Genomic DNA, 25,950 nt, shown 5'->3' with positions numbered 1-25,950 from the left:
CTGATGTGAGACCGTAAAAGTATTATTCTAAATGTCTGTAATACAAGCAATATCAAAATTATTAGACATTGGTAGTAGTATGATAATCTCAGCACTAGTCTAGCACCTTTCTGCACAGCCTGGCTTGGCCTGATCTCCAAGGAAAGCTCTAAGGGACTTCTATGCCATGACCTGCAAGGTTTTGACTTCTACACTGATGGCCATAGTACTTCTGCTATAAAAACAATTGCAGTCTGTTTCACAAGCATCTGCACCTACACCTGGTTTGCCTGCTGCCATCATTTTACCCTCATATTATTCCTTCTTGCAGCTCCACCTCCCCAGCCACGAGCCAGCAGCTCATATCTGTCCTCTTGCGGTCACGTGCCTGACACAGGCTCGCTGTTTCGTAGACCAAAGCCTTTCTGCTCTTTCTCCCCACACAAGAGCATGCTTACTGCCCCCACCCCAGCAGCCCCAGAAAACCACCCAAAAGGGGTATGAAGCATCTGCAGGTGTCTGCAGCAGTCTCAAAGACTCTTACACGAGACAGTGAACTGTATCTTGGTGTCTGCTGAACTCCACACAATGGTGCAGAGGTCCGAGCACCCTGGCTGTAGAGGAGGTGCACGGCGCAGGGGGAGGCTGCCGGAGCTGAAGGAAAGAAAGCGGCAGCAGAGCAAGAGCATGGGCAGATTTCTCCAGCAGCCCTACACAACCTGGCCGACACTGGGGCTGCCTGCAGGGGATGGACCTGAAACCTCACTGGTGAAGAACAAGGTAGGCCACAGAGATTTCGCTGCAGAGGAGCAGTCTGTGAGAGATCAAGGTGAGAAATACATTGTTGATGACAGCAAATTTTACAGTGGAGGCTAAGAAAAAACAACAGACGACTTCAAAGGTCTGAGAGCTGTCTGCCAGTACTGTACTTCTGCTTGCCCCTTGGGATGCCTGTTGGGTTTATCGTGAGTTTCTGACCACCCCTAAGGGCAAGAAGCCAGACAAAGTGGTTGCCCATATCAATTTATATTGCCACTTTACAATTTATACTGCATATTTTACACTGTTACTGCAGTATGAAGGATTCACAGAAGAAACATTTTAAAATACTTTTCTTAGTGCTTCTTACTTGTTCACTCTTCCAGCTTGAGCCCATGAGGAGCCTGGCCATCAATCAAAGCACAGGTTACAGGCTGTAGATGCTCCCTGTTGGGACCAGAGGTGGGCTTCTTGATCTGCCCAGATTTACCACCGATGTGCAAGGCTCTCCCTAATGCCCTGCCACAGCCTGCCCTTCCTCACAGTAGGAAAACACGACCAGAAGGGGAAAGGTCTGAGGAAGCTCTGCTGGCTCATCACTGCCTTCTATAGCAGCACTGGGGAAGGGCTTCCAGCACCCCGCAGCCACCACCACGTATTTGTTTCATACCCAGAGCCCCCAGCGCGTGGCTTGAGCAGCAGCGCAGTGTCCCAGCTGGGCAGGGCCGTGGCTGAGGGGAGCACTTGGTGACCGATGGGGAGCCAGGCGGTGGGCACCAGCCACAGCCCCGGCAGCGGGGTGCTCTGCTTGGCTGCGCTGCCTTGTGGGAAGGATTACCCAAGCAGGCAACATCCTGATTTTGGAAGGGGAAACTAAGCTTGTTCTTTTGGAATGAATTCAGGTTTCTTAATCAATGCGCGGAAGAGCGTTTGTCACGACTAAGGTGCGGTAGTGGGAATATTTTGTAGATCGAGGTTCTTTACTCAGATTAAATTGCATTCAATGGCCTATTTAAAAATAGCATTGAATATTTGGTTTATAACCAAGCACACATCTTCCCCACCCAACATACTAACATTCCATTTCCAAATGAAAAAAGCGCAAATCATCATTTCATAAAAACACCTGCGTACATACACATATCCAGGGACCTAATCCTATTCAGCTCCCAGCTTGGTTAGACCTCCCGCTCTCCAGTCCCACCCCTGGCATTACCAAAAGCCATCTGGCAGTTGATTTCTCTACTCAAGACCTCTTGGAAGTTAATAGTTTGGACCCCCTTTGCTCACACTGTAATCTTCTTTTCCTTGTTTCTCCTATTTATTAAAAATGTAAGTAATCACGGGGGGGGGGGGGGGGGCAGAAATAAGGAAACATCTCAACCTTCTTATTTAATCCCTTCTGAAAATAAGTGGTTTTCTTTGTCTCAGCGCTCATTAGTTGACTTTAAAACTGTCAGAAAAGTCATCTATTTTGTTCAAGCAAATTGTCTTGTTTTGTAGAGCTTTCATTTCTGACTCAGTTATTCCTGACTAATTATGAGTAAAGTCTAATAAATTTATCCTTTTTTTCCCAGAAAAAACACCCATTGCTGTAGAAGATTCTTACTTGTTTTGACAGAAAACCAAAGCCATCTGAAATCTTCCATTTGAAAAGGATTATGTTTGAACATTCTTGCCAACTTCTATTCTGGCAAACTGTATTATTTTTATTATTTTCCACATAGTTAACTAATTTTGTTTTCTGTGCTTCAGTAATATCAGAGATGCCTTTTCTCTAACTTCATAGATAATTTCACTTCATTTTGTTCCATTCCTCCCCCTTTTTCTTTTTGATGGTAAACAGAAACAGTCAGCATCCGTGTTCTTAAAAAATACTTATACTTCATATAAAAATGTTTGGAAGAATATGTAATCCAGTAGTCCTTTTCTCTAGAAATGTGCCTCATTCCCCATCTACTTTTTTTTATTTAAAAACTGTTATGACTTGGGTCATCTGTATTTCCCCTCCCCTCCACCATCATAACGTACAAAATAATCCAGTAACTTTAGAGCCCTAGGAAAATGGGAGAAAAGTAAGCAAACTGCTTTATGCAGCAACAATAATCTCTAGAGCAATATAAATCAAAAAGTAATTTAATGTGATCTGTCTTTGTTTTCTAATCTTAATTCAGCAAAGTATTTAAATGGGTTTGCACTTAATTTCTTTGAGGAATCATGGTTCTACTACATTAATGTTCTAATGATGGCTCTACTGTGTTTGGAAGAATGTATTACCAACAATATTCCATATAGACCAAAATTCAGTTGCATATTTTTTAATACACTCATGATGTTACAACATTCATTTTTCTATTCACAATTGTGACTTTGTCATTACAATGTTTATGGCATGTAAATTATTTCACTTCGATATCTACAATTGCAATATTTTAATTTGTTGAGTTTTGCCTTTTTTTTAACACTGTCACTCTGGAATAATGAAGTTGTCTTCATTGAAGTTGGTTCAGCTATTATTTTGAGAAAAAAATCTAGCCCTGAAACTGTACCATTCTGTGATTTCACGTTACTTTAAAAAAAAAAAAAAAGGTATTCTGTTGATAAATCAAGTATCCTTTACCACAATAAAAGTCATTATGAACAGATAGCAAACTCTTAATCCCATAACTTTATTAATACAAACAAACCTAGTAAAAAGAATCGACTGAGAGGTGTCTGCTGACACAGCCTTAATACACACTTTCAGGTTCCTATCAGACCTATCATGTGTCAAATGCATCTGGGTGTAAAACAGGAGAAAGCATTTGAAATAAACTTTGAAAACATTCATAAGCCTGTTCAAAATTCTTTTTTCTTTTTTTTCCAAAAGGAATACTAGGTTCAATGGTTTGTGAAACTACCCCTAAAAAAGGATTGCAAGTCAGTTTAAACTTTGTTCAGGGGTTAACTAAATTACACAGGTCAAAAATCACCTGAACTTTGTTCACATCAAGTTTCCTCCTTGCTATTTTTTTTTTAATTATTATTATTTGCTTTGGGTAAATGAACAAAGATATCAGTACTCTTCCAAAAGCAAAGCAAACACAGGGAATATTGATAGCCAGCTAAGAGGTCATATTCCTTGATGAACATTAGCATTAATATTTCAATAAATACAAATCCACTATGTAAAAAAAAAAAAAAAAAGAATCAGAGCACCCTTATTCTGCTTTCTGCTCACTTAACTCACAAGGCATTCACCAAGCTTTGTTACCAACTTCATGTGAAAACCTGCCTCTTCTGAAGTAATTCAGAGAACTTTGCTGGTGCCTTCTGTAGGGCTGGAACTTCACTGCTGGTGCCATGGCTGGTCACAGGGCAGCAGGACACAGGGCTGCAGAGCACAGCAGGAGATTTCAAGTCTTCTGGCAGACATTAGAAAATCACCTCACAGCCATAAAATATGTCCAAATATGCACACTTATTTGAAGACTGGCACACTCAGAGACTCTTACAGTTATGAATGTATTATCTGGCCTAAGTGGACCTAATTTTGTAATGCAATTTATTTACCTTGCAAAATGTGGTAAAATATGCTTTGTATAATATTAGTTAATGTGGATGAAGAAAACAGGTTTTGTTGTTTAGTAATAACTCAAGCAGAAGTGCCTATAGAGGCAGCAAAACACAAGCTGAAACTACTTGTATTTGCTCATGAAGAATTAGAAAATTATTACGGTCCATTTCTAACCTTTAGATTCCAACCAACTTACCATGCCAGAAAATATTTATAACTCAATCTTTTACTTTGAAATTCTGGTGTTGTCCTAAGTTTAAGTCTATATAATTCAATACTAGCTTTTTCCTTTATACCATTTATTAAACTTTACCTGAAAAACAATGTTACATTAAAAAACAAGAAGGGAAATTGATTTTAATCCAGGTAGCCACTGGAGCATAAGAATACGTGATTTACCATATCTCCTCAAATGACTGATTTTGCAAAAGCTTGAGTGTGTTTTGGTTTTTTACTAACAAGTCACTGAAAAATGATTCTTCAGAGGTAAGTAAAATGAAAGCATATAATGCTTTGAGTTCCTAGCCAGATACTAAAATTACCACACTTACTTGAAAAAGTTTCATTTTTCTTAAAATAGTGTGCTCAGTTTTAGTGAGTGGGTTATCATTTGCTGAGATACTGTTGAAAGTCCACAAATGGTCAGATATAACTAGGTACATCACTGAAAACACAGAATTATGTTTGAGTGTGCTATTAAAACAGATTTATTGTTCGAATTTCTTTCAGAAAAACATGAAGTTTAACAACACTCGGAAAGGTTGATAGACAAGCAGCCTTTATGATTCAGAGGTAGTTCTGGACACCTCATTATTGCTTTTCTGAAAACAGAGACTAGTAATTCAGCTATTTTCTGCAGTGGATAAGCATTTTAAAATAACTTCTTATTAACTCAGAACTGCCACTTACTTCGTGTATGGATTAATTTTCCCAAGGAATACAGCAGCTGAAAGAAAAATTTTCAAGGCATCATGACAGGGGGCAACATGCAATTTTACCAAATATATCTACATCAGGCGTATTACTAGACCCTGTGAAAGAGCCTTTGCTGAAAAAGTGTGACTTTTTGTTTTGGCACAAGAGCAGACTAAGGAAAACAACAGAAGAAAAAAATCCATTGTCTCAAAATCGTGATAGTCCTTTGTCTAACTGTCTTGAAGCTACAAGTCTTTATGCATCAAAGTGCAGAGAGGTCCCATTTAGTAAGAGGAACAGTAGCAGGACAACCCCCACTTTATTTCACCTCTGTCACCCAGAGGTAAAGCACAAGGGATGTCACTGAATCCGACACTGATTAGCAAGTGCTTCCCAAAATTTTGCACTGACCTCGGGTGGCCCATGCCTTCAATGTCTGCAATGAAACTGGAGGGCTATACATTGTTCACATATTACCTATCATTTTCATAACAGGTATTATGCTGCCCAGGGATTTTCTGTTTGCTATTTCTAGGCTACTGGCTTTATTCTATCTATTCAGCTCAGGCTCCCTACTGAAACACTAAAAATCAGCATAAATTGGTATCTGTAGGGTAAGGAACACAAATAAATAGCTATTTTCTATGCATGCCTAGCAGGTAGGGAAGCACAAAAGAAAATGTCACTTTGTTCTATCTTCTTACAAAACGTGTGTTTCAGTGAAGCAGCTGTATGTTTCACTGCGAGTGTTCCTCTGGGGCCCTTGCCATGTCTTTGAGGCAGACACAAGGGAAGTAGTGGTGCTGATGAGCATGAATCAACCCTTCAAGACGTGTGATGATTTCATAGTCAGGAAGAGCCAGGCTGGCAATGTTGAGGCCCAGCATCCGTGAGACCACCTCTCGGAAATCTGCCAGCTGCAAGAGCAAACAGAAAGGAATTACTGATAAATCAAATGCAATCAAAGGAGATGCCAGGAAAAACATACACAGATATGCATAATACAAATACAAGCATTTGTATTAGCAGTGGAAAATATAGGAAGTTCTGCTGTTGCTCAATACAGAGAACTGAAGAGGATGGAAACAGTCTTTTGGAGCAAACTTCAAATAAATAGGTGAGGTGCTGATGATCGTGAACATGAAACAGAGTTTCAAGTATTCTTTGGAACCCTTCACAGGCATATCTTCCCTGCTGACTCAACAGCAAAAACTGACCTAGATGACTGCAAACTATACAGACAAATGGAAACTCTGCTGGGTACATCCCACAGCATGTCCTAAGGTGCTGGTCCTGACCTCAAGCTCCTGACCACTGCCTGCCACTTCTCCCCTCCACTCTGCACTTTCTTGTGGAAACTACAGCAGAAAGAAGTTAGAAGAATGGTGGAGGTTTGGCACATCCTTCAGTCTGGCTTTGACTTGGAATCAAGATGCAGCCAAAATTCAAGATGCAGCCTCACAAAAGCTCATTTTTCTTCCGTGCCTAGCTGCTGAAAATATATCATAGGAAGGGTATTTGGTAAAGTAATTAAAGAAACCAGCTTTCTCTGTGCAGTTCCAAATGGACAGATATCCACAATGAATTGTCATCACTAGTGATCCTGCCAGCAACTAGATTAAAAACTTAAGATCAGATGAACATGTATGCTGATTTACTCTTCTCAACTCATTATATGGTTCATTATAAGTCAAACTTCAGTGCCTTTTCAATAGGCAATACATTACACAGTCCTTATCACCAACACAATTAAAAGAGGAAAATGTTCCTATTTGAGGAAATATGCTGGTCTTGCTACCTATTTGAATATCAAGATCCCCATTCTCAGGCATGGCAGAGACTCAAAATGTCACAGCAACATCAAAACAACCAAGAAGCCAGCTCAGATCTGATGGGCAGCACCGTTACACCACCAAGCATGCTGACGGCTAATGGTAAAAGGGAGATAAACGCACTCCTGAAACACATGCCCAACCCCAAGTATACTGTGCAGAACTCTAAAGCAGTTATAACATCTCTGAGGCAAGCTGCAAAAACCCTGAAACCCTCAGTTCCAAGACTTTGCCAAAGTTAGTTTGTTTCATCCCAATGCAAACCCTATGGAGCTGCCATCATTTCAGAAAAACAAATATGGAAACCAAAACAGTACAGGGCAGGAGGATCTGCGAATTCAGTCCCAGCTGTCTTACCAAGGCAGTGCAATGTCTTGGATGAAATGTTGCAACAATGTAACACTAAAAAAAACAAATCCCCGTATACGCTCTTCAACACCAGGTCAGAAGATCACTGTTTTGGGGCCCTGGCAGTGTGCTAGGCAAGTACATTTTAGCAGAAGCTGAAGATTTTTTTAAACATCTGGATCACAGACAGAACAAGCAGGCAGCAAAGCTGGAATTTGTTTCCATACAGACTTTATGTTAAAAGATCAAGGCAGCCCTCTGCAAAGATCCAGTTTTTGGATGAATTAAACCCCCACAAGACACCTGCACAGCAAATCCAACTGATCACCTGGGAGTACATTAGGGTCTGCGCTTTGCACGAAATTTCTTGTTCTTATATCTTTGCTATTGCAAGCTGTTCAACTTAATTACAACTGTGAGTAAACCAAGTTGCACTACAACCATTGATCAAATGCAATCAAATTAAATTTGATGCACTGACACAGATTATTGATCTGGCAGCATTTTGCCAGAGGGAATAGATACAAATTAAAATGTATACACAACCATCTCTTTATTTCTGATGGGAAAAGCAGGTCACAACTATACCGAATGGACAATAAAAATGTTAAGAATTCAATAAATTTCATCAGGAAATAACCTAAACTAAAAAGCACACAGAGTCTAAGGCATTAATTGATGTGAATTTTAAATTGAGGATTTTTTTCCACTTTAATGGAGTAATACTTAGACAAAAAACAACTTTTATGACTATTATATTGTGGCTTATAAAGTACAGTGCAGACAAAGCTGTAGTCCAGTGAAAATGCAGAAAGAGGGTTGACAACAAAGAGGAATTCCTCACATAAACTGACAAAGAGAACCATCACTCCTGGATGCAAAAATGGCCCACCAGAGGACATCAATCTGAACTTTAAAAACTCCAAACAAAAGCAACAGATGATAGAAGCTGGACAATCTTAAGAATGCTATTGCACGTCTCACATGGAGCAAGTTATATGTTATACTCTTAAGTGAATACAGCGCTGTAAGCACATAATGAACAACTTCTTAAAATCTTGCACTAAAACATACAGGACCTAGAAAAAAATTAGACGAGAAATGTATTTCAGCTTTAAAAACAATGCAACAGAGGCATTAAGAACATAACTGTTCTGCTGAAATACTAGAAGCTAACAGAAGTAGCACCTGTCTATTTAAGGCTTTCTTCAATAGTAGTTAATATTTCTAAGATAATCACAATTTGGAATAAAGGAGAGAAATAATAAAAGATAATCACTGAAGACTCAAAACCAAAGGTTAGTACTGCAGTAAACATTCATGATAAGTTTTCTTTGCACCTTCCATATAGTCAGTAAAATTATATGAAGTAAAAGAGAAGAAATGAATGCAATTTAGAGCATTAACCCAAGATACAAGGAGGGGGGAGCAGAAAAATAAAAAACAGACACTACGTTTTGTTTTTTATGCTGTACCTACAAGAAAGTAGAAGGGGTCTTATTCCAATAGAAAGAAAGAAAAGAGAAAAAAAAAGGGAAACTAAGACTGGAAAAAATCCTTTAAAAAATCACCAAAAATGCAACCAAAACATTGACATTTATATTTTTACTCCAAGTACTACTGCAAATAAGGACTTGAGTCAAATAAATATAATAATAGAATATATTCAGATTTTAATCTGTAGTTGACCTCAATGGTCATATACTGATGTTATCAGTTCCTGTGAACATCCTTTTGTCAACAGTCATTATCCATACCTTTTATCTAATGTTACTAAAATGAATCTGGGCTATGTTGACATTTGTTTATATTCAGAAATACAAATAATGATATATGAAGTCACGAAGGTTTTCTATTCACCCCACAGAGAAAGAAAATCCCATATGGATATCTGTTAACTTACATTTACTCTTGTAAAATTTCAATTACCCGACTAATTCGCCAATACATATCCATTCTAGTAATATCCGCTTTTTGACTTTTCACATATAGCTTCACTTCTCCATGGTTTTCACTCTGCAGTATGATTTAATAATGCTTTGAACATCATTTTTTTAAATGGTTTTATACTTCTACCCAAGAACTGGCACACTTTGCTGTTATTCCCTACAGCCACCAAGGCTGACTGTTAATCCTAAAGCAGACTGGCAGTGTTATTACACCCTGCTTACAGGGCTTCGCTTCTAATAATTAAAATGCTCTGATTCTGTGCATTCTTTTAAATATTAAAATATTTTTACAAAAGGAGCAAAACACAGACATGCCAAAGCTAAATTTTCCTCTTAAACTTAGTAGGAATTAATAGCCTAAAGAGCAAAGAACAATCAGAAACAGTGTGTTAAATCCCAATTATGAGTTCATTTTAAATCGTTTCAATCTGACCTTAATTTCTGACTTCACTTGAGTATGTTCTGCCTTTCCTCATGACAATCAATCAAGAAAAATCAATGTCTTAATCAGTTGTCAGTAACTAAATTCTTCATACTTTTAATTTTGATAGCATGGAAAATAGCCATGCAATATTATGATGTTATTTAACATTACATGTAGTGATATCCATGGAGAGCAGACTATGCCTGAAAAAAACATGCAATGCATGTACAAGCAGTCAGCCTGGCCACATCAACAACTCCATCAGGTAACAGCAATTTCAGTTTCTAGTAGTTTTCTTAACACACATACATACACAGATGACATGACTGTGCTTATATTCAGATCAAATACATACACACGTGCTCAGACAAGTATGTAACATCTGCATTTGCTACCTTTTACAGAGAGTGAGAGAAGTCTGGTCTTGTTTAGCTTCCCCAAGAATGAGGAATGAGCAAGTCCAAAGCAGGTGAAGAACCACGAGAGCTGGGGATAAGGAAGGAATTCTCCTTGGGTTTGGGAAAAGTCAGGACAAAAACTCACATGTTAATGAGTGAAAGAGTTTAGAACAAATTCTTTGATTTAGCATCAGTAGCTTTATTTTAAGGACAGGTTTTAGCTAAGTAAACTGTTAAGATACAGGAGAGTATGCTATGAGTATTACTGGCAATTCTCACATTCTCAAAATGCCATTACTGCTAATCAGCACTGCACAAGTGCCAGGCTGGTTTTGCAAACAGCTTTGCTCCCAGTTTAGCAGTATAGTTCCACCTGCAGGTATTCCAAATGCTCCTGTGATGCAGATGACTATGGATGCTGGTGAATCATAAGCTGGCATTTTCCTTTCGCTAGCCCAGAAAGCTTGAGAACTAGCGCTATGCTGTGCTTGAGCATTCTGCACTTTGTAGCCTGCTTACTTTTCCCATGTTCTTCAAATTTGGCCAAAGAATACTGCAACAGTATTCAAAAGGCTTGAAACTCCTCAGGTTCAGACAGTAAAAATTCAGCATTTGTGTGGTTTAAGCAAGTCTTCAACGTATGGCTCCACAGAATACTTTCCTGAATATAGTTCATACCTTCTTCTGTGTGCAGGATGCTTTGTTTCTTCATGAGATATATGAAGAAATTAAATTTTCCTGCCAAATTTCTAATGATCGTTATAAAATAGAACAGTGCTAAATCTTTCCAGGAAGAAAGATCCCTGGGTTGTTAGTCTGTTTTTCTAGACTGACTTCTTGAAATAGCATCTTTAAATTTCATGCAGTCATTCCTACATGTAACACAAAAATTTCAGCTGGAAAAACTAACAAAGTTCTAAGCAGTTGGAATAAGGAATTTAAAATTACATATTTTTTACTCTAAAGAAACATCCCACTGGCTTTCAATAATTATGCCATCTATAACGTCTCTACAAAACACAAAATGCAGGGCAATTACATATATACTTCACAATTTTTTGAAATTAGAATGGAATACATTTACTAATGTGTTTCCCACAACCTCCTTACTCCCTCCTTGAGGTGAGTTACCACCAAAAGTTTTCTTACCTAAACTATAACAAAGTTAAATGTCACAAATTGATCCAAAATAATTACATTCAATATTGTCTGTTAATTCTGATTTGGTTTGTTTGGTGTTTTATTATTATTATTTTATGACCTTTTCCAACATTCTTTGAATTTATGGCCTATACATGGTAACACAGAATCATAGAATCATTTAGGTTGGAAAAGACCTTTAAGATCGTTGAGTCCAACTGCAAACCTAACACTGCCAAGTCCTCCACCAAACCATGTCCCTCAGTGACACATCTGCAGGTCTTTTAAATGCCTCCAGGGATGGTGACTCAGCCACTTCCCTGGGCAGCCTGTTCCAGTGCTTGACAACACTCTTGGTGAAGGCATTTTTCCTAATATCCAATCTAAACCTCCCCTGGCGCAGCTTGAGCACATTTCCTCTTATCCTATCCCTTAGCCTTATTGAATCTCATACAATTGGCAAGGAGAAAGTGCATGAGACAGATGAGGAGAAACAAAAGGAAATGCAGGAGAAGTTGGTAAGTTTTATACCTAAGATATATGGGGAAAACATACCTTTAAAAAGATACTAGGATTTTAAAACATTTTATACTTCTCCAAAAGGTGATATAATATTTTGCAATGAACAAAGAAAACAATGCCTGTATTAATTACTCCCATATATAACTTGAACAATAGTTTTGTCTCTCAGAATCACACCCACCACTGGCTCACAAGGGTGAGCTAAAATTTCCTTGTTTGGTAATGTTCACAAAAGTTCAGCACAGCTGGATAGCTGCTCCACCTATACCACATTGTTATATTCCAAGTGACAGCTAGCACTTGTCAAATACCTATACACATACCTGTCTCTCTCTTTTTGCTAATTCTGCAAGGGTTGTTTTAAGCACCTTCATCTCACTGGTAACTGCTTCTAACATATTTTTGGTTTTTTCTTTATCTTCAGTAGCTTTACGCTCCTTTAAAAGAAGTTCTGATTTGACAGAGGTAAGTTGTTTCTCAGCCTTTTCTTTCATTCTTTCCAATTTGCCTTGAGATTTACTGAGTTCTTCTATTGTTCTGTTCTGCTCCAAAGTTTTGATCTGCAATAACATAACGTTAAATATGCACACCTTTTCACCTAACAGAAAGAAATAATAAAAATACTAGGAGTAATCATGAGTAAGCACTTTAATGCGGTTTCTTATGGGTTCCTGATCACATGTATGTGTAAACTGAAAAGTTGTTAAAGGAGACTGGACAACTGCAACTCGATTAACAAAAAAGGGTTTTGTTCCAAGACAGTTAATTATCTTCAGAATTTGTGAAAAGAGGTAACTGGACAGACAAAAGCCCATAATGAGAGTTTATGCTCTGCTAACCTCTGGGAAAACAGTATGAAAAAGAGTTGCCAAATGTTTTGCTGGTAAAAATTGTTCGGTTGGAACATGCACCTACTTTCTATTTCACTCCATCAGCAACATGACAAAAGCTCACATAGAATCAATCTTCCTTTCTTCCAGTGGTGGCAAGCTATCAAGGCTGCAAACTACTTCTATTTACCTGCGTTAAAGCAGGTAATTTATTACTGCTGCAATGTAATAAACCACAGAAACAATGAAAATTTAGCCTGGTTTATGCAGAAAAAAAAACTTTTTTTCCCCCATACCGATCAGAATAGATCTGTGAGCAACGTATGGGAAAATATAAGATTACAATCACATCCATAGGAAAGAAAGGGTTGCATAGATCATATTTTCTTACACTAGTCTGAAAGTTTACATGATGCTTTACAGATGCTACTTCGTATATCAAAACACATTGCAAAACACCCAAAATATTGTAATATTATATGTGCTTTCCCCACCTAGATGGATTTGAGCAGTTCTCCATGAACACATTTATTGTAAATCAACTCCAGCTTAATCCAACTGGAATAGAAAAACAGATAGAAGCACAAATATAATGTTTTAACTCACCTTAAGTTCACTAGTTTCAGACAGCTTGGCTTTGAGATCAGTATTCTTCTCCCTTGCCAGATCAAGCTGCTTTTGTAACCTCTCTATCATCTTATGTAACTTTCTGACAGCAAGATTGGCCTCATCCCTTTCCACAGCTAAGGCGGTCCTTACTTGCTTCTCCTCTTCCAGATGGGCTATTTTCTGCCGCAGAAGGTTCATGTGCAGCTCATTGCTTTCAAGTTTTTCTTTTTGACTCTTCAACTAGTTTTCCAAACACAAACATATTTGAAAAAATACATATGAAACACAATGGTACTACAGATTGTTTTGCAAACTTAATCCCTGTGTTGCATATTTAACTTGAACTCCTATTCTTCTCTTGAAAACTCTGTAAAGAAGTATAAACATATATATTTGATACCTCTTATATTACCAATTCATTGTGCTTCTCCATCTCTGAATTTGTGCACTACCTTTTAGAATGAATTTACATACAGACTGCACCCTATTTGAACATAAATACTTATGCATCTTTCATAACCTCTGAGATTGTCTAAGGACAGTAGCCAAATGCAAAAGGTAGTAGAGATTCATTAAGGAGACAGTGGGTTTAGGGGTGGCAGTTTAAGATATTTCCACCTTTAATCAGCTAATTAAAGCTAGTGTGCAAGAAGGAGAATCAACATACAGAAATAAGAAAGCTTTCACCCACTGCTCCAATACAAGGTCCACCAGCTTAGTTTTGTAATTTTGGTGCTCAGGGAGCTACCTGTTTTCAGTTTGAACTGAGCTGCCAGGCGTTATTCTAGAACATCTGGGAAGTATTAACATACATACTACGCTATACTCCCTGCTAGAGAGGCAGTTGCTTCCAGAAAAAATGCAGTATTGTTTTAAACCTTAAAGAGACCTGATTCTAAGCTCTAAACCATTCTAATAAGGCTAAAACCAGAAGATTTCACTCTGTCATAACAGGATGATGGAGGGGAGTCTGAACAAATTTGAACAGATTTGCTCCTAAAGGAGCACTATTCTTGCAAGCGTTGAAAATCTTAGCGAAGTACAACCAACATCCTACTAGTTTCTAGAGAAATTTGTGTAAGATGCTCCCCTTCTCAACAGACCCTTTTAGATATAAATGTCGATGGTAGTTGTTTACAGAAGTATATTATAAATGTATTAAAAAGTAGACAGACATACACACATATAAACATGCACTAACTTCATGCATTTGTTTAAGAAGTTGTGAAAAGCAATATCACGTATTTAACCAACTGGTGGTTTTAGTTGTTTTAATATGCAGCCTGTTTGCAGAGTTTGCAAACATCTACTATCTTCTTTTTATGTAAAGGACATCTTTGAAATTCCTTGTACATATATGAAGCTCCAAGCTGCTGTCTTTAGCAAGCCACTACAGAAATATAGCCGTAACAATGTTTATCTCTGAAAAAAACAGTAACAATATGTCTTTTTTGCCTACCTTCCTTCTTAAGCTATATGCCATAGTCTTGTTTTCAATCACTGCATCACCTTCCAGTTTCACTAACTGCTCTATGCGGGCTAGAATTGCAGCTGCATTCATATCAAATCCAACTTCTACTACCAGGCTATCCAGCTTCATCTTCTCATTAAGTTGCTCCAGAAATTTCAGATACTAAGATAAGATGTGGAAAAGTGGGCAAAAGAATAATAAAACTTCATTAAAAGTCCTGAAGTACAATTTAAAAGCAATTCCCCCTACACCAGCAATGAACTATACAAAGCTAAATCCATTATCCACAAGAAATAATGCATTGAAAGGGTATGTTTATTGCACACGCTTCTGACACAATTGCAAATTCTCCATTTGTCCTGTTTTAGTCAACATTTATTTTTATAAATCCCTGGACCTACTGTATTTATCTTCTTAGCAAGACCAGACTGATTTTTGCTCGTCTGCAGGTAGAACAGCATAAGGTACATGTGTCTGTTTTTTACTTCAGTTCTTGTCTGTGGCTCTGCTGCTTTACACGAACCATGCATTGGCAGGGAGAAGTTAGAAAGGACAGCTACATCCCAGCTAATTGCAAGTGCTATGATTGCTCACTGCTCTGAGCTCTAAAACAGATAAAACTGGTACCAGGAATGCCATAGGTGAGATCCAATGTAGTCTGTGGAGATGCAGGAATGTTAACATCATCAGTCTTTTGATCTTCTTTGGAACAGCAAGTTTGACAGTTAACAGTTATTGGTTTATAAATTGCTTTGAAGATTATTTTAATTGCATCTCCATCTGGTTTACTGATGTGGACACATGCAGATATCAATTATTATTTAATCTGGTTTTTTCTCCTTTTGTTCTGCCTCCCTAGGTCTTTAAAAATTGTGTTAGTTCCTGCTCTCAATTAGTCTCTCTTGCAAAATCCAAAGCTGTCCTCGCCAAATCTATGTTTGCCTTTGTTTTCTCTTACTTCTGTTGCAGGCAATAATCTTTGCAAAGAAACAATAAAGAAGAAAAAAAAAAAGAAAACAACCAACAAACCAATTCCATAACTGTGGCTTGAGCTCAAGACAATAAAACATGGCAAGAATCTCTTTTTTTTTTCATGATGCTTCTGGTTCAAAAAGTTAAAAACAGCAGCATCAGAAGCACTGAACTTGTTCTTTATCAGGAAAAAATCACAACAAAATATCTTTATTGCATCAAAATCTAGAGAGAAATTGAGGAACTAGGGCCACATGTTCTTTGCAGAGGAAGCAGAGCGGGGAAGAACATCTCCATTTTCTGGTTTGCTTCCAATGTGGTGGTGGATGTTTCATTCATAAAAGTTATTGTATAATAGACTAATGCAAAACAGACAGCACCACATTGTTGATTTTTTGCAAATTCAACTTTCTAAGCATTGATCTTGACCTGGTAACATGCTACAACTTTGTCTTAGCTGTATTGGATGGCTGGTTTAGCTTTCCAGGTACTGTCATTTTTCAAACTCTTAGTATGTGGATGTATTATAGGCTAACAGTGTGCTCATTCACAAAATTGATACAAATATCCTGGTAGACTTGATGGTCTAAGGATATAAAAGTATCAAGGACTGCAAGGTCTTGAAAGACTGGAGACTAGGTGATATATTAGAGAAAGAGAGATCAGAGAATCCTTGGAGGACCTCTGATCTATTTACAGAGAACTTAATCTGGGGTTTGGGGTATGTTTGGGGTTTTTTTGTGTTAAAGGGACTTTGAACTCAAAAGCTTAGCTACTTTTTCCAGCTAGAATTGTTGGTGAAAGATACTGCTACTTTATAGATGACGCCCGACTTTGCTAATTTGCGTTAGTTGCACTACTGTAATACCCAGCTGATCAATGCAATACAATTAGTCATATCTCTGTCTTTAACGACTTCTATGCAAAAGAAAATAATGTATGGAACTACTTTTTGCTTCTCAAGCTTCAAACCATCTTGCATCAGATCTACAGACAGTAATTCCTCTTCCAAGTGTTTCAGTTGATCCTGGAAAGTCTCAGAACATTTTTCAGCTTTCCTGCTTCTCTCCAGAGCTTCTTGGTGCAATCTAGTCTGATTTTCCAAAGCTTCAGTCAATTTAGCTATTTGGGTTTCAAGCTGAGATACCATCTAGGAAGCAAGCAAACCAACAAAACATATGGGGTTAGGCAGGTGTAGAAACGTTAGAAAGATATGAAAGATGCATCCTCAAATTATTAAAAAGAGGGTAAAATATCTACCTTTAAAGTGTATGCATTTAAAAAGACAGAAAAATCTGCTGTAACCACCAGAAGAAAATGACAGAAGTGGTGACATGTGAGACACCCAAAGTGAAGAGCAGAAACTGTATTTAAAATGAGTCAACTGACTAAAAGGGACTAATATTATTAAAAATTAATACAAACTAATTTAGACACAAACTTTCCAAAGATGTTAGCAAACCAGCAACACCTGGTCAATGAACATTCTTTAAAATAAGCCAATAAAATCACTAGTCTATCAAAGATCTGAGTGGAAAAAACAGGTAAATTATTTAGAAAATGCATGCAACATGTAGGTGAGAATGTAGATATGGATAACTAAGTCTCAGAGGAGTTCTTCCCAACTGTTAACTATTAAAGAGTGTTTAACTAAAAGATTTTGCTTAAAAAAAAATTATAACCCTGTAATCTAGCATGAGCCCAAAGCTAAAAGGATAAAATCTCATAACAAGAAACCAGACTAACAATTATGAAAACATTTCTAGCTCTACACTGTTAACTTTGCAACACCTACATATAATGTAATGGATTTTAAATTGTAAACTACTTATATAATCAAATGTTTGAAAGCATCTGATTATACTACTGTCAAATACTGAAAGACAGTTCTAGCCAAAACGTTGCTTGCTTCCCTCTTTCCCTCTCTCCTCTTCTTACTGTCATATAATTATTTGGTTACATAATTAATTATGTTGCATTTGTAACTCAGTGTTCAGACATTCATCTCAAACCAGTCTCTTCATTTTAAGCATCTGTTTGCTTCCTGTTAATAAAATGAATATAAATATATTTATAAATATAAATATATATAAATATAAGAAGTTTATGCTTTATATAAATTTATATTTATATATAAATATTTATAAATATAAATATAAAATTAATAACAAGCACACAAAACTCCAATTAATTTTAATGGCACAGAAAGGTTTCCAACTTAGGCTGCAATTAACTACAAACAATAGATTGCACCCAAACTGCCTAAAAAACAATGAGAAATTGCTGCTGCTCATATAGTGGTAGAAAACACTAAACAATAATAAAAATGCAAGAAGCCACACACATTTTATGCTTTGCTGCATCCTGTATCACTCAGCAGGGGAAAAAAAAGCTTTCAGTAATGTGCCTGCAAAGATGCTCCGCTGCCCAAGAACCCAGAGCCCCTTTGTCAGACTGCAGAGCCGCTCTGGGCACAGCCCAGCCACATGTGACATTGACAGGCCTCAAATGTCCATAAACAGAAGAAGAGGAGGGATGCCACAGAAGGTGGGACCACAAAACTACCAAATTCTGTTTATCCTCCAGAACTTTCTGGAGTCACCTTCATCCTTGGCTTAGGGACAATCATCAGCTCAGGGATTTGCTAAAGCAGAGTTGCACCCTTATTACCCACCCATGCCTGTACCAGTGACTTAAAAGAGCGACATTCTCGGTCCTGCAGTTCTGATCTCCACAATTTCCTGTGCCAATGACTTGTGCAGCTTGATCAGCCAGCCTGCAAATAAACACCTCCTGCTTTTTGTTTTATTGTGGCTACCAGATAATTTCAAACTAAGACCTTTTATTTCTTGTGTTACAGAATACTCATTTCCAGTGGTAGCTCCTACCTTGGGGACAGCAGGGTTCATCTATATAATACAGATCTATATAAAACTAAATAAGCCTAAGTAAAATTTTCCTGAACTTTTATTTTTCTCTTGTGCTCTAGCTTTTACTTTCCCTTGTGCTAAGAAGGTATGTGCAAGCACCAGGTCGAGCCCCACAGCACACCAGAACAGAAAGTGGGCTACAGCTGTGCAGTCAGTAGGGCATTTCCCTCAACAGCCCAAAAGTCACAGAGACAGGCATAGGGATGACTTAGGATGAGTGCAAAAAAGCAGCATGTACGATGAAGTCAGAAGGTCCTTCACATCCTAGTGGCAATTTTTTTTTCCTCTTTCCAACATAACAACTTAATTTTCTCATCTTCTTAGTATTATCTTGACAATCAGCTGTACTGTTCTGGTTTGGTAAGATGTTATCTTAAAGTTCCACTGTTTTATACGTACCCATATATGCACACACATGTGCAGCTAGTACAAATGTTCTTCCCTAGCAGCTGAAAAGCATTAGAGCTGCCACATCTCTTATCATGGTACTTACAACTTGTATTTTGCCTTATGCATAACACACACCATTCCAAGCTGAAAAGTTCATGTCTGCTGAGCCTTTCCTTGCATGGAAGCCTCTAGACACTCTCATGCCCCTTCACAGTGTTTTTTGAAGGTGCTTTCTTCGAACAAAATTATCATAGCTATGTGTGCTACTCAGAATGCAGCAGTCATGGATTTATAGAGTGGCATAATTATGGTTTTCATTTTTTTCTCAACTTTTTTCCTGATTTCTCACATTCTAGTTGTTTGAGGTTTTCTTGGTCAGCCCTAAGTCAGTACATATATTATTCTGCTTTTATCAATGTTTAATTTAATTTCCCAAATTATTTTCCACATAAATGTTTTGTTCGGAAGGATAAAATCGATAAATCCCTAAAACTAAAAATGTGTTTATGACATTGCCATAAATCATTAAGAAACAAGAACAGGAGATCTTAACAGGAGCTGGAGTAGAGTCTAATAAATTTTGGCACTTAAGATATTGGTATATCAATATGCAATGACAAAACCTGGTAAGATTAATATCATCTACAATCAGATCAGCTGTAGGTAGTCAACAGAAACTTGACTTTATGAATTTAATTTGCTGCTACAGTTCTGCAACAAAACTTGTGAAACAGAAAAGACCTGAACCCAGAGACCTCATAACCAGAGCTGAGCACTGTATGAACTGCAACACTGGCTTGCCTTGGACTCCAGGTGTCCCTGAACCCCTCTGGTACGTTACAAGTAATAAATGACAGTATCACCCAAGAGCTGTCCAAACATATGCAGACGATACGCATCTTACTATAACTGCTGAAACGATCATTAGGACACTGATTCAAAGCAGTTTCTTAATCCTGCAATAGAATACCTATCACTGGACATTGTCAGAGTATAAGCTGATATTTTTTAAAATGAAATTAAAATTTTTTGCTGATGTTAATGCTAAGGGTTGGTATATAGATTATGACTCACTCAGATGCCCTTCAGATACCAAAATCTCCATCATTAGGAGACATAATCTTCAAAAGCATTTCAGTTTTCACAGAAAATATAGCAGTTGCAGTGAATGATTTTCTCACAAGTCTTTTAAAATCTAAACTTTTCACAACTCTGTTTGACAGGTGCATGTGCAGAGGTAAACCAGATATAGCTGATCAGGCTCGAATGTAAAGATGAACATTTTGCCAGTTCCTCTAGTGTATACACAAAACTCCCAGAGGGGCTGCAGTGATGATTTAAAAATGAACCACGAAAACCTGTTTAGAGAAGGCATCAAAACACTCAAACAGGGAGGGTTCTTTTTCTCCCAGATTCTTGCATTGTCTTTTCCTGATCCCACTAATGAAGTTTGCAAAGGCAAGCTGCTTGCAGCTATGTCCTGACAAAAATGAAACAATCTTTCTTCAGGGAAAGGAAAGACCTAATTGTAATCCTCTTGTTATACATTATCACATTCATTAGCACATTTTTAGTTTCCATCAGCAAGGTACTGGCTGGCTGCTGGATTCATATCCCCAGCTGTCGGCATTGCTGCTGGGTTGCAGCCACAAAGAGGCTGTTTTGAAACAAGCTCGCTCGGGCACCAGCAACACCACAGGCTAATTTAGCCTGCCAAGAAGTTTAATGACTCACTTTTGCGGGTCTTTTACTTAAGGCCAGACAGTTTACTAAAAAGTCTATAAGAAATAGTACCTGAATAAACAACTTTTTTCTTGATTGACTGATAGTAAAGCATACATAGCCTAACACTGATGTTATATCCAAATCCTGGAAAGAAATTCACCCAGAGATGCAATAGGAATCTGATTGACACATATATATCAACATTTATATTCCTTAGAAATAGAAGCTTAGAAAATTTTTTTTAATTCTGATTTACAGAAAGAAAAACAGTTCACTATAAAACAACTTTTTGATGACAAAGTCCATGTCCTGTTAGAAACAGATTCACAGGTGTATAATATTGGCATTTTTTGCTTTGTTATTCCAAAGCCTCTAATCTTCATGCAGAAATTCTGAGAATAGATGTGCCAGCACTGCTTTAGTAATTATAGTTCCCTTTGGAGCCATGCAAATAATTTTTTTCCAAACGAATCATAGCAGTAAAACATTAAAGCTTCACCACTTAACATATTTAGCAAATAAAATGATCCACAAAATCATCATTCATCATTCAACTACAATGACCAAATTCACCAAGCAATATTAAATTTAAAGCTAATATTTATGGTTCAGGAAACAGAGCTCCAATTACGTTTTTGTTTTTAGAAAAGACTGACATCTGGGTGGGGAGTATTGCTAGAAGTATAGAAGGCAATTGCTGCATTTGCTAGCAGAAGCAGAATGCTATTCTAGATATACCTGTCATAGCTCCTTTACTATACAAAAATAAACAAACAAAAGCTGGCAACTGTAAGAGCAGCATCTTAATTCCAAAGCAAAGGTTTAGGCAGCAGCAGACTGGAGCTGATACATGCTCTGTCTTAGTAATAAAGGCTTCCTTTTAGCACATATATTTAATTTTCATAAAAATAATTCTGAAAACCAAATCTGTCTCCATCCTCAGACACACGCCCCTCAAAAAAGGGAGTTGTTTTCCATTGCAAAAGTCAACAGGAAAAGTCAACAAGTCTTTCTGAGGGGGAGAGAGAGGTTAGAGCATAGCACCCACATAAATGAATTTTAACACTGTTATGGAAAAATATCTGTTTTTCTGGGCATCAGTTTCTTCACCTCTAAAATAAGAATAAGCACAGCTTTTAGAAGAAGAAGAATTTATTATTGTATATTTTACAGTAGTTCTCTAACAGAACATGACTTCTCAAATCAATGCTGTTATTTGGAGAACCAGCCACATTCCTCTCAAGCAGCTGGAGAAGTTTGTATCTGCAAGAAAAGATTGACTTTGAATCCTCCCCAATACTACCAGTATACAGGATGATCAAGTGGGCAACCTAGCATGTAAAGATAACATTAAAGAATCAGGAACAATAAGAACTAAGCAGCATGCACTAGGAATGTACCATAGTATATCCACAGAGACTAACAGCTGCTCAGTGTAGCACACAAATGGACTTGGCTGCAACTGAATCCTACAAAAGCAGCAGGTCCCCTGAAATCATTTCCAGGAGCAAAACCTTTTCACTCAGTAGCTACCAGTCAACTTAAATGTCCCTTTCGCAGCAGTTCTCAAAATAATCGGCATCTCAACAATGTGAACTGTATGCCAAAACACCAAATAGTACAGACACATACACACATAAAATTCTCATTGGATTTCAATTTGAAAGTGTGTTGCTTATAGAAACAAATACTCCATGACATATAGCAAAACTGTAAAGAGTTTCTACATTAAAAAGTTGCTGCCATGCTTCCATTTCAGTGAATCACTTTCAAATGCGAATAATTTTCACAAAGCTTGTTTTCACTGAAATTTGGCATACTAATTCTCTGGTATAGGGGAGCTGTTTTGTAGTTTTTAACAAAATGTTTAATCAAAACACACTGGGATATTTTCAAGCGCTATTTCCAATCTTGGACAGAATAGGAAAACATTTACTAACATAAAAAACTATCACATCAACAGAAGATGCTACAATTTTAAAATGTGGCAAGGACACAGGTTTTTTGGTGGCTTAGTGAAAACAGCTTTTGATTTAGTGTGTGACCTTTAATTGTATAATAGTCCTCACTGACAAAATTAATTTATGCCCATGTAAGCAAGTGAGAAACTTCAGTGCAGTGTCAGGCTACTGACATCAGTGAGACTGTATTCTGGCTCACCTTCCTCCTGAGCTGGTCCTTCTCTACCTGTACATGCAGACATACCTCTGCAAACACTACCAGCCAGAACACCTTGAGCCAGAACATTAGAATACCCAGTTGCCTTCCTATTGCCTTCCCATTGCCTTTGTCCTGAATGATGAACAGTTATGGTTTCAACAACATTTAACTGTAAACATAAAAATATTTTTTTGTTTTCAGGTGCAGGTTTTGAGGATTGGAGGGAAAGAAGTTTCCTGGGGCAACTCATCAATTATGTCTGCCTTGAGAAACAAGTCAATCAGTCCTTGAAGTCACTATTGTAGCAGCAAATCCATACTTGCTCACATGTTCCACTAAATTATAGCAGCCACACAGCCACTTTTGATGTCCACTAAGTGGCACTGAAACCAAATTCCATTGTCTTGAGAGGCTTGTCCATATCTTTTCTTGTTAACAACATCTATTATTAATTTCATTTCTGACCTCTTCCTACTTAATAAAACATAGATGTTTTTCACCTATTATCTCAGATCAATAGACAACAAAATTAAAGGTTTCTGTAATTTCAAAACCTAAGCAGAGGGAACCGACACTCTAATGAAAAAGGATCCAAATAAGCACATGCATTGGGCAAGTGCAGTAGTTGGTGACTTACTATTTCTTTACTTTCCTCCTTGCAATTTATTTCTTGGATCCTTTCCAAAATGGCCTTCTCAGAAGGTTTAACTAACGCAGATCCACCGCTGAGCAGGGTAGCAATTTGCTCTTTAAAAGCCACTAAAGAGCTCTGAGCAGTCCTGGCCTCTTCTCTGCTGCTCTTCAAGCTTCCATCCAGCTCACTGAAAGATTTCTTCACATTGTGCAGTTCCCGCTTTGAGGTATCCAGATCTTTCTGGTTAGTAGCCAGTTTATCTTGGAGGCTTCTGATCTCCATCTCCAAACTCCGTTTCCCTATTATAGCGCTATCAAGATCCTAAAATACATGAAAGATTAAACTAGGCTTTAAAAGTTGTTATAACCCCTCCCCTCCACACACAAAGCAGGGAATAAATGAGAAGCAGGTACTGCAGATAGAGAAGGTAGGACCCATATGGCTCATATGGGCTCGACGTCAGGGCTTCATAGAACTCCCACTGAAACTGATGAAAGCCCAAAGCCTCCTGCAATTACAGTATAGACTAATCTATTGCAATAGCCTGCAAGAAGTAGTACATGGATAAAATTTGTAGGTAGACAAAACCCGATTTTTTTATTGTAAAACTATTGCTATCTTATTTTTTCATTCAAATAATATAACTTAGAAAACAAATTATGAACAAGATATAACACAAATAAAGCCAAAGTATTTCATCTTGGAGGGAAAAGGATGGGATGGGATGGCATGGCATGGCATGGCATAGGATAGGCCAGAAAAGAAAATTTCAGTTGGAAGGGACCTACAATGATCATCTAGTCCAACTGCCTGACCAGTTCAGGGCTGATCAAAAGAATGCGAATTCTTTGAATATAGTGTTAAGAGCAGAATTAGAGGTGATCTCGGGATCAACTTACCTGAATGTGACAAAAATTCCTGAGCTTCTTTATACACAGAAATGGGGAGTGAGGGGTCAAACAAAAAAAGATTATGACATTAAGACAGAATAAAAGAAGATGCAAGTGCTCAAATACCAATTTCACCTCAAAGAAGAAATTTTAGGTCTTGTTTCAAATTGTGAGTATCTGCAAACACAGTTGAATCAAAAGATCAAGATATAAAATAAGGAACTGCAAGCCTGTTGATGCCCAAACATTAAAAAAAAAAAAAAAAGACAAGCAATTTACATAATGAAAAGCTGTAAACCTCAAAATATAAAAATTCTGACCAATCCTCCTTGAAACCTCTCTCTTGAACTTACATTGCCTGGCTTTGGCAAGGTCAGCATGTGTGTTGAACACTATCCAGGAAATTTAGGGACTGTGACATGTAAAAGTGGTATCCCAAGTAGAAGCAAACCCCAAGTGATCAGTGCAGACAGATAAAACAATTTCCACCACAGAAGACTGAAAGGATGGAACAGCAACAGCTTGTGTTTTCTCTTTGGCTCCTCAGCATTCATGGCTGATGTCCCATGGCTCTGAACTATATGAATGTTTCAGTATGCAACTTGTAGGGTCAAAAAGTTACCCAACATTGACAGATCGTAAATTTTGAAAACAAGAGTAACTATGGAAATTAATGTTCAAAGAAAAAAGAATTAGACATTAGGTGGATTTAGGCAGGGTAGACTATGTCAGTGACAAGTTGTTAGATACCAGAGATGGAGCAGATCTACCACGGCTGTGCCCACCTGCAGACATAGAAAGCAGAACCAAAGGTTCTTCAGCTATCCAAGACCTGAGCAAAAGGGCTCATACAGCATAGCGCTGTACTTAAAGTTACCCACTCAGGCTGGGACACAGTCTAACCAGGCTCACCTGGTGGCACCCTACCTGCACTAGACTAGTGAAGGTGTAAGAGTACCCAGACCATTGCACAAGACACTGGCAAGGTCCCCTCATGAGTTCAATATTAGGTCAGCTGCATTCACAGAAAATGCATTCAAGCTGCAAAGTTGGGGAAAATTATTTCTGTCTTTTAAGCAGAGGGAGGGGCTCTTTTATAGGGAATGGCTAAAGGAGCTGTATTTAACACTGCAAAACAAAATGAGGGAGATAATTCACATTAAAGAGACAGACAAAAGAGGAAACAAGGCATAAGATATTTTCAGTAATAATACATATTAATACATATCCTCACTCTATTGATCTTAATAACTACAATGCGTTTTTTTAAAGCTGTGATAACTCTTACTATACTGTATACTTTCATATTTCTCAAGATTCCAACTAGAATGTCCTATACATATAAAAGGTCTGTTGGCCTGTTGTTTCATCTTATAATGATGATGATCTAATGATATTCATGATATTAATGATAATCATATAATCATATAACAATCATATAATAAAAATAATCTAACGATAATGTACATTATTAGTGTACAAGTGGATACTAGTCAAATTAGTCACTATTTCAGAGG

At 37.6% G+C, this 25,950-nt stretch overlaps 1 protein-coding gene across 5 annotated transcripts in view; it reads right to left on the bottom strand.

The window, feature by feature from the left end:
- Positions 1–2,958: 2,958 nt before the first annotated feature.
- Positions 2,959–25,950, bottom strand: part of CCDC170 (coiled-coil domain containing 170) — a 47,127-nt gene continuing 24,135 nt past the window's right edge. The window contains exons 7-14 of one of the 5 annotated variants that reach the window (XR_008822819.1): positions 23,547–23,864; positions 16,654–16,854; positions 14,721–14,894; positions 13,259–13,501; positions 12,146–12,382; positions 5,914–6,126; positions 5,204–5,240; positions 2,962–4,111 (exon numbers count right to left, since the gene is read on the bottom strand). Coding sequence is in view for 3 of the 5 variants with exons in the window: in XM_056344756.1 (XP_056200731.1) it covers positions 5,947–6,126; positions 12,146–12,382; positions 13,259–13,501; positions 14,721–14,894; positions 16,654–16,854; positions 23,547–23,864 (1,353 nt within the window). In the remaining 2 variants the exon portion in view is untranslated. Of the gene's footprint in view, positions 6,127–12,145; positions 12,383–13,258; positions 13,502–14,720; positions 14,895–16,653; positions 16,855–23,546; positions 23,865–25,950 lie in introns of all 5 variants that reach the window. The other 4 variants (XM_056344756.1, XR_008822818.1, XM_056344754.1 and 1 more) reach the window with 4 other exon arrangements.

Source organism: Falco biarmicus, chromosome 6 (genome assembly GCF_023638135.1).
Source record: "Falco biarmicus isolate bFalBia1 chromosome 6, bFalBia1.pri, whole genome shotgun sequence".
Taxonomy (NCBI): Eukaryota; Metazoa; Chordata; class Aves; order Falconiformes; family Falconidae; genus Falco; species Falco biarmicus.
Note: the sequence above shows the minus strand (reverse complement) of the source record. Positions and strands in the feature narration are given on the sequence as shown.